The sequence below is a fragment of the Puntigrus tetrazona genome, chromosome 19 (genome assembly GCF_018831695.1).
Source record: "Puntigrus tetrazona isolate hp1 chromosome 19, ASM1883169v1, whole genome shotgun sequence".
Lineage (NCBI taxonomy): Eukaryota > Metazoa > Chordata > Actinopteri > Cypriniformes > Cyprinidae > Puntigrus > Puntigrus tetrazona.
In genome coordinates, this window is record NC_056717.1 from 18,691,671 (window position 1) to 18,705,670 (window position 14,000).

The 14,000-nt window shown below is 36.9% G+C and overlaps 2 protein-coding genes across 4 annotated transcripts; both read right to left on the reverse strand.

Moving 5' to 3' along the window:
* Nucleotides 1–1,078: 1,078 nt before the first annotated feature.
* On the reverse strand, nucleotides 1,079–4,609 carry LOC122323462 (natural killer cells antigen CD94-like). 3 transcript variants are annotated; one of them, XM_043217303.1, is made up of 7 exons: nucleotides 4,581–4,609; nucleotides 4,217–4,319; nucleotides 3,653–3,781; nucleotides 2,965–3,024; nucleotides 2,659–2,807; nucleotides 2,288–2,400; nucleotides 1,079–2,126 (listed from the first exon to the last, which is right to left on the reverse strand). In XM_043217303.1, the coding sequence occupies exons 2-7, from the start codon at nucleotides 4,290–4,292 to the stop codon at nucleotides 1,937–1,939; spliced, it is 717 nt and encodes a 238-aa protein (XP_043073238.1). In that variant the 5' UTR covers nucleotides 4,293–4,319; nucleotides 4,581–4,609; the 3' UTR covers nucleotides 1,079–1,936. The 3 variants fall into 3 exon arrangements, with proteins under 3 accessions (XP_043073238.1, XP_043073237.1, XP_043073239.1); XM_043217302.1 differs by lacking the exon at nucleotides 4,581–4,609 and having other exon boundaries at nucleotides 4,217–4,565; XM_043217304.1 differs by lacking the exon at nucleotides 4,581–4,609 and having other exon boundaries at nucleotides 2,028–2,144; nucleotides 4,217–4,565.
* A 2,858-nt stretch (nucleotides 4,610–7,467) lies between these two features.
* On the reverse strand, nucleotides 7,468–9,678 carry LOC122324040 (endonuclease domain-containing 1 protein-like). Its single transcript, XM_043218223.1, has 2 exons — nucleotides 9,325–9,678; nucleotides 7,468–9,126 (listed from the first exon to the last, which is right to left on the reverse strand). The coding sequence occupies exons 1-2, from the start codon at nucleotides 9,631–9,633 to the stop codon at nucleotides 8,602–8,604; spliced, it is 834 nt and encodes a 277-aa protein (XP_043074158.1). The 5' UTR covers nucleotides 9,634–9,678; the 3' UTR covers nucleotides 7,468–8,601.
* Nucleotides 9,679–14,000: the final 4,322 nt, after the last annotated feature.

The window sequence follows — 14,000 nt, forward strand, 5'->3', positions numbered from 1 at the left end:
TGCAAAATCAAGGGTGTTTCGTGTATGAGATGAATTTCTAAAATCTGCAGATCCAGCTGCTTTGACTATTTCATTTGAATATTAATTTATTTGTTATGTCCAAGAGGCCTTTTTGAAGGAAACTGATGTTGTTGTGTCAACTTTGAGTCGTTGTGATATTGTCGTGTTCGGTTTTATTTTTCACTGGGATGCGATGTTGTGGAGGACTAGTGCGTCTTTCAGCATAGACTTTGCTATTTGCTTTTTAAAACTTGAAAATAGCTACAGCTCACGTTCATAATCTTTTTAGTGTTTGTCTTGACTATTTTGTATGCTGCTTTGCATTGCATAATAACAACAAGCTACGATTTTAGGTCAATTTCAATATTTAAAGGAGTCATGTGATGTGATTTCAAGATTTCCTTTCTCTCTGGAGTGTTACAAACTGTTAGTGGGTGATAAGATCCCTAAAGTTGCAAAGACTAAAGTGTCAAACTCAAAGATGCTGATGGAGTATGCTGGCTGTATACAAAGGCTGTTTCTATAAAGTGAGGCTATTCCAACTTTGCAAGGACAGTCTGTCGTAATCGTAACTACGTTTTATTATTTACAGAATCTGCTACTTACAAATAAAAGTTTTTGAGCAGTGTAGAGTAGTGCTTGCTGTTTATCTTTTTGCTGCATTCACGCCATGTTATCGTTCTACCCTAATCTAAATTAGGTGTTTCTATGGCAACACCATCAACACCAACGCCTTCGCGCGCTCTTGAACTCTACTCCGTAAGTTACGACTTGGACCGGTGAAAGATATACCACGTGACCACAGCAAGGTTCATTTTGGCTACTTAAGAGGGATAGTTTACCATGTTTAATTGACGCTTCCGGTGCGCGCGCTCTTGCTTATTCTGAGCAAGCGCCGAAAATGATTTCTCGCGCGTGGAAGTCACTCGTTACTCCTCGGCGCTTGCGCAGACTAAGCCCGCGCGCGCACCGGAAGCGTCAATTGAACATGGTAAACTATCCCTTTAAGTAGCCAAAATGAACCTTGCTGATGAATCTAAGCCATTATAGTTAGTAATGCCAGTAACAAATGCCTGGTTTGAAATGGATTTTATTGTTTTTGTATCTTTGCTCCGGAGACGAGTGACACGGCATCACGTGCTCGGCCAATCACAACGCACCGGATAGCAGGTAAATTAGAGCACGCCTTGCTTTTTTAGAACGATAAGCTTTGTACAAATTGACCCGTTTCAGGAAGGCTGCATAAACACATTAGATTAGAGCAAATGCACAAAATAGAGGTCTTTTTAGCAACGTTATATGACTTCTTTGAAGGTGCTGACTCTTCTGTAGCCACAAATAATATGTATTAGATATTTACAAAACATGTTATGTTTACATAGCTGTTTCTCTGAAAAGTAATGCTATAGCCAGTAATTCTACACACTGCACCTGTAACATTTGTGTAAAGCTGTGTCATAAGTGACTACGCGTTATACCTTAAATGCTTGAAAACATGTTCATTTACATAGGCTCAAAGCCGCTTCATAAAGGTCATTGACTGATCTCCCTGTATGAGTTTGTTCTGCTTAAACAACCAACACGTCTTTGTGTGTCAATCTTTGCATGAAAAAATTAATAGAACGAAAGGCTGTGAGTGAAGCTGTGGTTGATGAACTATCCCTTTGATTATTTTAGACACGTCTGCAGACCACAGCAGTTTCGTATGTGATGCTAAAGCACATAAATAAAACTGACTGCTAGAACAAAAAGCTTTTATATTAGCAAGTATAGTACGCTTTACAGCTTTTAGATTAAACTTTAAACAGGACACATTCAAAAATACCTAGCAGTTAATTTCATCAGAGGAAAATTATAGCATTTTTACGACAAAAACATCTAAAAGAGCCCTCCCTCTAGTTTTCTGTGCATGTGCATATGTTCAGTATGGATCTTATTAATTAGAACCTTTGATGGAGGTGAATACATTTTTCCTTTCACAAATAAACCTTTTCTTTTTTTTACATGAAGAATCGAACCAATATTGGAGGTTGCCGTTTGAATCTCCCAGACTAGCGCAGTTCTCTCCCGATGGATCCTGTTTTCTCCAGTTATCAGGTTCTCTCGGCCCGTCTCTGAACCAGAACCTTTAAGACACAGACAGTCTCGGGAAAGAACGCATTTGTACCCTTTCAATGATTTTATAACACGGCTGTAGTTAAATAAGTTTGTAAAGAATTCATTTGTCATTCACACTTCAGTGATTAACGACTGTATGCATTCTGAAGAGATTTATGATAGTTCTTACTGTACTCCAGTTTCTTCAAGAGTTTGGTTATTCACCCAAACCCAGCGTCCTTCAATCTCCAGATCATTCAGACCAATCCAGTGTGTCTCTTTAATTTTAGAGAACAGAAAATCCTGAAGGAGAAACACACATCTCTTTTTTTTAACATATCTTTTATCATATTACATACAGTTCATAAACCAAACTTAAGCCAAAAGCACTTCATCTTGGGTTAATATAACTTCCATAACATAGCAACATGAAGTTTAGGAAACTGGGGTGGTTTTGGTCATGATGTATTTCCTTTTTTCTGTGGTTCAATCCTTTCAGCAGGTTTTGTTTTTTATATTTTTATTCACACATTACTCTGGTGTATAATTAAGCTGACTTGCCTGTTCTGTTTGGTTGGTTACGATGACCAGATCGCCTCCTTTAGAAACGCAGATATCTCGACTGCTTGACCAGTTCAGTTCATCAGAGCTGAATAAATACAGCTTTCCTCGACAAGCTATCCAGCCCTCCAAGCAGAGATGACCCTCATCTGAAAATAATGAATTAATAAGTGTAATTAAAGCAACCATTGTCGATGGATTTGAAAGTAATCAAACTTTTGCTTTGCCTTGCACTTTAAAAAGTAAATAAGACGTTAAACACATAAATGCTTAATTTTAAAAAAAGCCAAACACAATCAAACTCACCGACACGAAGGGAGGGAACCGTGGTGTAATTGTTTTTCAGTTCCTGTCGAGCTCTTGCCACTTGAAGAAAATGTGAAAACCATTAGATGAGGTCAGCTCATTAAATTTTCTCACTTGTGCTGTTCTTTTCTTGAGACGATTTTAAATCGGCAAGCGCATTGCCATCTGATTGAAGACAAAAACAATCACGATTAGAAATGATGTGCTCGTATCTGTTGCATTTTGGAAAATGCAGGTCAAAAGAGAGATAAGTGAAAGAATTGCAGACTGATAATATTTGTACATTGATGATTCAGGCCAAATGATTTGCAGTTTAATAAGAAAACTGTGAAGGCTTATTAGGTTAAATATAGTACAATTTAAAGAGAAATTATTTTAGACATTATTCTTGGTAATACTGTACAATGAGGTTTTGTTACTTAACTATGTTAGTTAACAGTAGTTCAGCATTTATTAATCTTATTGTGTCATCTCAACGTTTACTAATGCATCAGAATTTGTATCTGTTAACATTTTTATTAATTAACAATAACAAAGGTTAATAAATAATGTACATTATTCAAGTTATTGATGAAATAAAATCAGTTGCATCAACGCTGAAAAGATGCTTCTGCTCTACACTAGTCAATGCACCCTGAACAGAGAGCCAGCTGAATGCACCTTAAACAGAGCAAAGATCTTTACTCACAAAGCACCCCGAGAGCACAGACACCCCCGAGTGCAAAAACAAGAGAGAAACCGAGAAGAGTCAGAAGAACTTTAGTCCGTTTAACAGATGCGACTCCTCGCTCTTGTTCTTGTTTTTGAAAAGAAAAACCTGGGAACAGAAATTGTGTTAAAGTGACAAATTATTCCAAACAAATAAGTTTAGAATTTTATATTGTGTTCTGTACCATATTTCTGAAAATGTATTGAAACTATGTTTGCATTTTTGTAACTGATTTAGAAATAAAGAACGGTAGCAGTTTATTTTAAGGTGTCCATGTTACATGTACTTACTATTATAATAACAATTATTATGCATGATTGCAAAATTATTATAATCTAAGTAACCCTAAAACAATCCTCAATCCTATAACCATGTGGTAGTTAATTAATATTACTCATTACTTAAATGTATAATTACACTGTAATGAGGATAAAATCATTTGATATTTTGTGTTAGAATGCATGAAGATTCTTTATGCAGTAAATACATCATCTGTAATACATGGTGTTATTTAAACAGGATATATAACCAACAGTATCTTACCACTGTACAGAGAGCATCCGATATCTACAGCTGTCATCGAAGGCATGTAATCAGTATTTTCATAGATTGAATCCATTTTGTAGATCCGTAGATTGTGTGTTTGCTGGACATATAGAAGACACAGACGTATTACACCTGTCATTAAACATCATCTATACAGACAAGAAATACGAGACGTCAACAAATAGAAAGAACAAATTCAACTTGATTAACATTGGTTAAAAATCAAATGTAATTCCAGCATGAATTAAAAATGATACCTTAAAATTACAAATGGCAGAAGGACATTAATTAGAATAAAAAAAGCATCAGTAATTGCACACACAGTCATATAAATGTTAAGGATACAGTTGTCACTGTTTACCGTTCTGCAGCGTCTGTGTGCATCTGTGATAATTTCAATTGATTCATACTGTAGACATGTACAGGAAGTTACAAAACCTTAAAGTCAGATCTAAGAAAGTGAGTCACAGGTTGGTCTATCTGGTGCCTCACTGTACAGTTCTGTGAAAAGTATGTACAACCCATGAAGTGTTTGTCAAATGATGGGCATATTTGTTTACATTAATATTAACAATATACAACTTTTCTTGGACAATATCAACGGGTAAAATTTAAATGTATTCTGTGAAAGAAGCATGATAGCTTCTTGTAATTGCCTCTTACATTGACTAAGATGCTACCGTAAAACCTGTTAACGGTAAGTTCCCCTAATATATACAGTGAAAAACTGTAAGACATTTCAGACAATTGTATGGTGAAATACTGTTTTTGGAAGTGAAAAAGAATTTTAAGGTTTTTTTTTTTAAATAAACTATGTTTCTTCTTAAGGTTGTATGTCATCTAATCTAATCAAAATGTATTTTGCGTACTCATGTTACTTACTCATCAGCACCTGCTTTTAGTGGTTATCAGTGAATTACAGCGGTACAAAACAGATTCAGTACTTCAATAGGTTTCTATATTAACATTACATCAGTAGAATTACAGTATTTAACTGTCAATTTAAGTTAAAACTAAAATTTTACCATATTTTTTTCGTTGTTACAAAATACTTTCAATTCCACTTATATGCATTTTCAGACATGTTGTAAGTAATGAAAATATATACCATTTGTAGAAATTGGATCATTTTAATTAATCTGTGAACAGATCCATGCAACTAATAGGCTAATCTTAATCGTATGCTTTTCGCTCAACATGGGCCCACAGTCCAAACTAAAACTGTAAGGTTGAAATTGCTACTATTACCAGTAGGCCTAATAAACAGTTGATTAAATTATTTGGTGTGTTTTCATTGTGATATTTGATTTATGTGAACTCTTACATTGATTGAGAAAATTCACTTAACCTGCATTAAAGTGTTTAAAAGTCACAACACCATCAACATAGTCTAGTATGCGCGCTTTAACTTTAGCTTTTACTTTAACTTTAAAAAAACATGATTTCAGCATGACACACACACACGCAATGCGGTACATCAATCTAGTACGAGTTCACGGGTGCAAAGTCACAGGTTTGACTGCCATTGCAGTGCACTTTCACAGGTAGAAGGTTGGAAAAACACAGATTACAGGTTGCCTGGAATGCAGCATTAGCTCCAACCATCTCCAACTCACACGTGTTTGGAAGTTTCTAGTAATCATGAAGAACTTGTTTAGCTGGATCAGGTGTGTTTAATTAGGGTTGAAGCTATGCTGTGCAGATATGGCCCTTAAGGAATTGAGTTTGAGACTCTAAATAAATGTTTGTATCAGTGGTCAATAATCAATAATGGCGACATCGTACATCTAAATGAAGACTTTTGATGTGTTTGTTGCTCTTTGGGGCAGAAACAAATACCTGAAGCCTCTACATTTTCTAGACTGACTTTTTGATGATGGTCCCTAAACAGAAACAATCCGTGCCTTGTGTTAGATTTAGATGCTGACCTTTACACCATCTGCCCAGGCCATCAAAGACTTTGAAACAAAACCATAAACTTTAAAAAAATATTGTTCTGTACTTGTTTTACATCTGCTTTAGTTTGTGTAGTAATCTATTTTCCTATTTTATCTATTTTACAGCTTTTTTATCTCTGCTTTGCTTTGCTTTTATGATCACTAGATGTCCTCCAAGACTCACACAATGATTTTGACTCTGCGTCCAGTTCATCTTGACTGTAGAGAAGTAGTAACACTTTCCTCCAGAAGGAATCCAGTGGACGGCGCAAAGTGGACAACCTGTGCTGTCTTGTATTTTACTCACTTGTGCCATTCGTTTTCTAGGCAGACGGTTGCATTGAAACACTGACACTGACAGCAAACACAATCAGAAGAACTTTAGACTTAAGTGCACAAACTTCTTTCTCTCGTCCTTTCTCTGCAGTATTACCTGTGGATGTTTTTTTTCTGAATTCTTATATCAGTGCAGAATTTCTGTCAGGAACTGTTCAACGTATCTAACAGTTTGTCTCCTGAGAACACCGTTTAAATTTTCACTTAAAATCTAGCTTTATCATATTGGCTGGCTGACTGACTGAATGTTTGCTTATGAGATTTTATTATGAATTGGTATTCAAAAGATGTGATGAATGTAGGTTATATATTTGTAACCCACATTTGAGGTTTAAAACAAAAACTGCTAAGAAAACAGCAAGAATGTGTATGTATGGATATCTAACTGAAGACTTTATATATTAACTACGGTAACGATTTTGTGACAGCTGCACTTGCGTGGCAATTTTTCATCATGACGCGCATGAGAAAAAATATTAGCTTTTTCCTGTGGGCAGACTAAGTGTTCGTGTTCTCAAGATGCTTATCAGCAGTAAGCATCTTGAGAACACGAACACTTAGTCTGCCCACAGGAAAAAGCTAACTTTACACCTGTTTACACCGCACTGCAGCTTTCAGTAAATATCTCTTTATTTATGCTTTTGGCAGATGTTTGTATTCAAAACTAAGAAAGAACCTCATCAAAGCATGTCAACGTATTCTGTTACACCAAATAATAATCTTTACAAAAGCATCATATGACCCCTTTAACAATTACTATAGTAACAGTCTATCTATTCTTACTGTAATCTAGTTTGTTTAAGAGTTTGGTAATTTACCCAAACCCAGTTTCTAGATCATTGTTTTTTGCAGACTTCATGATCTCTTGCCGTGTTTGCTTTCTCCCTTTTGAGATTCAAGCAGTTGTGGTTTCATCGTTCAAGCAGGTCGTTTGATGATTTCATATTTCCGTTTATTTTGTGTAGACTGCTGCACACATATTAATCAATACCATCACTCCAGATGATAACAATACTGTAATAATGTTTGTTAATATAGTGCTAGCTGCTGTTTTTTGCTAATATCTAATTATATATACTTTTGGCAGATGCTTTTATTCAAAACAACACAAGAAGTATATGTATTTACGTATAAATAGTAATAATTATATATAAACTTTAGCATGTGAAAGATGGAGATACATCAGCCAAAGAGTTATTAATGGAAATATGCAGAAATAGTTGTTATAGCACAAAATGCAAAATGATGTGTAAAACTTGTCAAACTTCTGTTAAGCACAGTTGTCATCTGATAACCACAGCAGTTTCATATATGATACTAAAGCATAATAAAAGTTCAACAGGATAAATAAAAGAGCTTTTTATAAAATTCACCTCCATGAGCAAAAACAACGTCTGTGGTAAAAACAGCGTCTGTAAAATCGTGCGAGTAAGCAAATAAAAAAAGCCTTGTTTTGTGTGTACATACTGTGCAATACAGACCTTTTAATTGGTATCACTGATGGGGTTAAATTTATTTTCACAGATAAACTTTTTTTTGCCTCAAACCAAGATTGAAAGTTGCCAGAGCAGTTCTCTCTAGCTCTCTTTCTTTTTTGGATGATTGTTTAATTATTTCTTTGGTTGTTTGTCATAAATTCACTAAATGTTACATTTCACTAAATAGTCACTAAACCTACAATGATCAACATGTATGTTATAAAAAAAAATCACATGTGCAGAGTTCTTACTGTTCATGTTTCTTTGAGAGTTATTCACCCAAACCATGCCGTTCAGTTTCTAGATCATTCAGACCAATCCAGTGCGTCTCTTTAATTTTAGAGAACAGAAAATTGTTGGGTCAAATTTGGTTTGGTCATTTTATTCCTTTTTTTTATTTTTATTTTTTACACATGCATAGATGAAAGTTAATTAATAATTAGTAAAATAAATGGTTTTGGCATTTATGGCAAAAGGCACAGGAAGCAATTGGTGTTGTGGCAAACCGCCTTCAAATTTTGGCAAGCATTGCATGAATCAGAGATCATTCAGCTGCATAATCAGGTCACAACTGATACTGGAAATTCATTTTATGAAGGATCTCCATGGTTCTTGCTGGTTCTTTTAAGCTTTAACAGTCAACGTCGAACAGCTTGGATCCTGGACCATATTTATTTCCCATAAACTCCTGGAATCTTGCCATGGTTTTTGAATTGATTGTGTTTGCCGCGTTGCTATCCTTGTTTTCAGCCCAGTGAGCCTGGGACATCCATGCAGTGCTACCGTGATTATAGCAGCAGAAAACTGTCCACATGTTTGAAGGAATGTTGACTCTTTTATTCAAGAGGTTGGCTTGGCTTGGCACAGCTCCCGTCAGCACATACGCCAGGATATTATCAGCATTGTCCTTGTCACGGCAGTGAGTCTCCATGGTGTCTTTAACTCTTTGCTCCATTTGACCCCAGCTACCATCATTAAAGCTGCTATACTGTGGCACAGTATTGGTCAGTGTGAATGTAGATTCGGCAGTAATTTTATCAGCTGCATGGCCGTTGGGAAATAAATGACCACGATTCAATGCTGTCTGTGTCCAGTAGTCTCCTGGGAAGGCCTGATTGACACATGGTTCACGCATAGTACCATCTGTAGTTTCAAGCTATAAACAAAGATATTAATTTAGTTACTGTTTTCCTCAAGTCCTATCTAGATTTTTCAGTTTAGAAAGTAAATCCATATGAGTAAAGCACTGATATACATTTACATTTAAAAAAAAAAATATTTTGATGCAACACAAATGATTTTCTTAAACATGACTGGAATAAAAAAAAAAAAAAAAAATTGTAACAAGCATTACCTCTGGCTCAATCATCCATGGAATATGCGGTCTCCCTGTATAACTCCCTGTATATCTGTAAGCCGAAAAGACAGGGATCTTGTTTGTTGTGTCGTAGACAGTTGCAAATCTGTAAACGTTTTGATATTTTTGACAGATTAATTTGTAGCGATTGCTATCCTGGGAGACTAAATTATTCAGAATGCCGGGAATCACCGGAGGCTGTCCATTTAAAAAGAAACTGCTGCATGTGCTGAATGAATCCACAATTTCAGTCATGACGAAAGAAAAACCTAACACCAGTAGCACAGACACAACAAGAAGATGCATCTTTTCCTAAGCTGAACTGACTTGTAAACCAAAAATAAAGTTCAAGTGGTCTACACAATTCAAACTCGAGTCTCTCTGAATGGGCATCCTGTTCATATTTTTATAGTGCATCGACAAAGTTAACATCTACATACACGCCTATGAGCTCAACTCTGACTGGTTGATTAAATAACGTTTAACATGCAAAGTTATCTTTGATGCAGTGTCCTTTACTTAGTGCTCTTAAACAGTCAGAAGTTAACAAATACATTTAATATACAGTTTTTGTTTATTTTTTTAGACACTAAAAGTGGTACTTGAGGCACACTTAGTGAAAAGTTAGATAAACATTAAATACAGTTCTCTACATTGCACACCATTCAAATGTAAGATACATGGGAACCCTATACCTTCAGTATCAGCTTATTCTAGTTAGGGAAAATATGGCTTGGGTCACCAATAATTAAGACTCTGCTTTGTAACAAAGACCACTCAAAAATGTCCTGAAGAGAAAATGCTTTTTTATATACATTATAAAGTTGTGACCTAAGTTTAACAGTCAAATTTTCCAAACCACATTGTTAAACCATAAAATGTTATAGATTCAGTAGTTGATTCTGTAAAACATCAACATTTTACTCCATAAACCCTGAGCCTTTGCAAAAATTGCAAGCACTGACTAGCTTGTGCACGAACATAGTCCACTTGATGACTCTATTACAGCTGAGAATCAAAGTAAATATTTGTATGTTGTTACCTGCTCAACTTCCACATGATTGACTAAAATTCCTGCACTACCCCTTCTATCCCTAATTTATACAGACAAACATCTAAATTGTTTGTCAGCAAACCAAGTATGGCTGTATCATCTGAAAATGTAATAATATAATTATTTATGTACAGATTTCTACAGTCATTTGTATATAATGTAAAAACTAAGGGCACTCCCGAAAGTGGAAGACACCCCCGACAATCTGCACTGAAGCTCTTGGCAGTTGATGTGGCAAAGCAGTCGAAGCCCTGTCCAGAGCCTTGAAGCTGCCTGTCTGTTGCATCTAGTGCCCCAGCCCATGCTGGAGACATCCGTCAAGACACTTGTTCCAGGGGCAATTCTCCCCTTAGAAAGGTATCATCTGACAGTAATTTTTCAAAAGTGTACCACAGCGCCATGTCCATCTCAGGACTCAGGCAGCATCACCCCCAAAACAAAACCATATACTGATATCCCCCAACACAAACTTGTAAAGTCTTAAGCATCAAGAATGTTGCTTTTAATCAATGATTGGGAATCAACACTTTCTTTTGAGAGACAATAACTTTATACATGGTGCACTTTTCGAAATTAAAACTTTGCAAGATGTTTCATTCACCTGAGTTATTGCAAATTGCATGAAAGGTAATTTTTAAAATCCATAATGGGGCACTTGAACAGACATATTACACTCCACTGACATGCAGTGTTGCTGATTACTAGGGGGAAATTAATGAACAAAACAATTGTTGTCAAAACATACATAACCTGTAGCAACAAGCATGTTGGCTTCAGCTGATGACCTAATGAATATGTTCCCAATTTCTTAAAGGCTTTAGCAACGTGTTCTCAATAACAAATAAATAAATTTAAGAAAACATGTTTTCGAATCATCTACAACCTTAAGAATGAGCATGTTCTAAATAACAATTAGTTTGCTCCGGGGCAAGCATGTTCTCAATAATACAGCTAACTTAAGAACAAGCATGTTCCCAATAATGACCATGCAGCTCAAGAACAAGCCTGCTCCCAATACAACTACAGCTTTTAGAAAAAGAGCAAGAGAAGCCTACTATGAATTCACACAAGCCTCTCAACTCGATATCTTGTTGATAGCATCCCTCCACCACCCCAATCTCCATTCCTTCTAGTTCTTGCTTTTTACGGATGAGAGGAAAAAACTCTGGACTTGGTAGTCTGCCGAGTTCCGAGCCCTCTCCCTGACAGCACGCTAAACACGCTTATTTTTACCGTTACTACGATTAATTATATGTAAGTGTTGTAACTCGTGAACTTCCTACTGTTGAGTACCATCAGAACAAGAAAAGTTTCCTATAAAATACCCAATGTGTCCTACCTTGGTATCTCTTGATTCACCTTCATTGGTGCATCCCAATAGCAGCACAATGTCAGAGATTTACCTTTATCCTGAAGATAGCATATTCAAGGATATAGCTTCTCCTGCGACTCCAGCCAGCTCTCTTGCAACCAACCCCCCGGCAGAAACCCCAAAAGAGTCTGCTGCTCCAACTAGAGGCCGTGTCTCTTCTCGGGCCATCGCTGTGCTGTCTCCCAGATGCCAAAGTCCATGCTATGCCAAGCTCTCGCTAACGTGGGTTTCACTGTGTCCCGCCAAGCTAACAAGGCAGAGCTGCTAACTCTACATGCCTCCTTCCAAGCAGGAACGGCTTCTACAATCCCCAGTCAAAGCCAAGGAAAAGTCCAGGAAGAGCCTCCTCACTCTCCTTACCAGTGTCCCGAGAAAACTATAACACCTCCTGAAATGAGTCGTTGCTCTTCAGGACCCAGTAAAAGGCTTTCAGCCATCCTAGGCTGGGCCTCGAATCCAGCGATAAGCAGCTCCCAATCGATCATCAGGCTACAGCTCCTCTAGCCGACACCGGGGTTGCACGCATCCTCAAGCTACCGGTATTGCCAAGACATGCCACAGCCGCAAGCCCTGTCCACTGCAAGCCCTGTCCACCGCTAGACCCAGCCAAAGCTCAAGACAGCCTCCGCTAATTGACTCTAGCATCCCCCCTTCTAACCTCCTGCCTATTCCTGGAACCGATCAAAGCGCTAGGCCACTTGCCACTGATGGCTCAATTTTTTCCGGCTGCTATTCCTTCTTTACTTCCTTCTTACCCTCCCGATCTTGCTTCCGGAGCCGTACAAGCTTCTTTCCCCCAACACTTCCCATGCCCTTAATCATTTCCTCAACCAAACCTCTCCCCATGCCACCTAATGCCTTCGTGCTGGATTCTCCCCAATTTCCAATAATATCAGAGCCCAGCCCAGAGTCTCCTTTCCCCTATCTCTCCTCAGCCAGCCGACTGCCAAATTGATTGTGGAGAATTTTTACTTACTTTTAAAAACTCTGCCCATAAACCCGTATCCTGTCATTAACCAAATTCGTTATTGCCTTTAACCATTACCAAGAGTTAATCTGCTCTCTTTTTTCCCAGAGGAGGTAGGAGCTCAGCGATTATCTAGCGATTATTGCTGAGCTTGCGTTGTCCTATGGCGGCTCCCATTTTTATACCTATTATATGCTCAGCAGAATTGCCCAATGGAACCAATGTCCCCACTGGGGTGCCATTGATTTTGTACTGCACAACTGCGTATTCGTAGGATGTTGCAATAATTCTTCTGCGTTCTGATGGTCAATTTCCCAAACTGTCACATGCTCCTTCATAAACTCCTCTATCCCCCCTTGCCCCAAACCATCCCAGCCCAAATCCACTGGCTATGTCCCAAATTTGAGTGCATAGGCTGCATTGCATAAATATTCTATTTAGCAATAAGGAATAATGATACTGTAAAATTTTCCCATTATAGGTAGGCTACTTTTTTGCCCAGTCTCAAATATCTGACATCAGCATACATTTTCTTTTAGTGTTTGAAATGAATTTGCATTTAAACTTAGATACAGAGTTTGCATAAGACAGAGATCATGAAAAATTCACTCTCCCATACTAGTTTAGGGAAGTATAACTAGAGTTCAGTTCTGTTAGCTTAATGAAAATTATCAAACGTCTTATTGCAAAATTTATGACGTTATCCATATATTCAAATACAGTACAATTCATTCTGGAAGAACTTTGCATATACAAACTCTGAGCTCTGTGTGCAAAAATCTCAAAGAAGGAACTTCAGTGTAAGTGTAAACCCAGGAAATAATGTTGAAAATGAATTAAACAATAAATATATATATTTTTTAATGTAAAATAGCTGAATCACAGTGATGTGATATTGTATGTATTCTATTTTTAAATCACAGCCAGATGCCAGGGATATTTTAAAAGTTGAGGGATAAAGTAAAAAAGTGTAGGGAACAAAGAAGATCATAAGAAGAACAGGTACAGGTATGGTTTGTTTAGTAGATCATATATCTGCTTTTCTAATTAGAAAATCTTACATTTTGAATACAGAAAATTCTATACTATTTTATATGTGTAATCTCTTCCTGATATCAAAGCAAAATTTGAATGGAAATGCTAAAATTTAATACATTTACTTAGCATGAATGATTTAAATAATATAATTATGTTTTTCAGCAGCAAATCGGAATAGGATCAGAAGGATCACGTGAATGCAGCAATGATGCTAAAATTTCAATTTTGATATTTTCGATGGT

What these genes read in the sequence shown, in the direction of transcription:
- LOC122323462 (XM_043217302.1), bottom strand. Translation starts at nt 4,358, where the DNA reads ATGACAGGTGTAATACGTCTGTGTCTTCTATATGTCCAGCAAACACAC. An exon ending in CTGTGCTCTCGGGGTGCTTT is followed by an intron (nt 3,025 to 3,652) that starts GTGAGTAAAGAT and finishes ATTTTCTTCAAG; the next exon opens with TGGCAAGAGCTCGACAGGAA. An exon ending in GGTTCCCTCCCTTCGTGTCG is followed by an intron (nt 2,808 to 2,964) that starts GTGAGTTTGATT and finishes CATTATTTTCAG; the next exon opens with ATGAGGGTCATCTCTGCTTG.
- LOC122324040 (XM_043218223.1), bottom strand. Translation starts at nt 9,633, where the DNA reads ATGCATCTTCTTGTTGTGTCTGTGCTACTGGTGTTAGGTTTTTCTTTC. An exon ending in CATGGATGATTGAGCCAGAG is followed by an intron (nt 9,127 to 9,324) that starts GTAATGCTTGTT and finishes CTTTGTTTATAG; the next exon opens with CTTGAAACTACAGATGGTAC.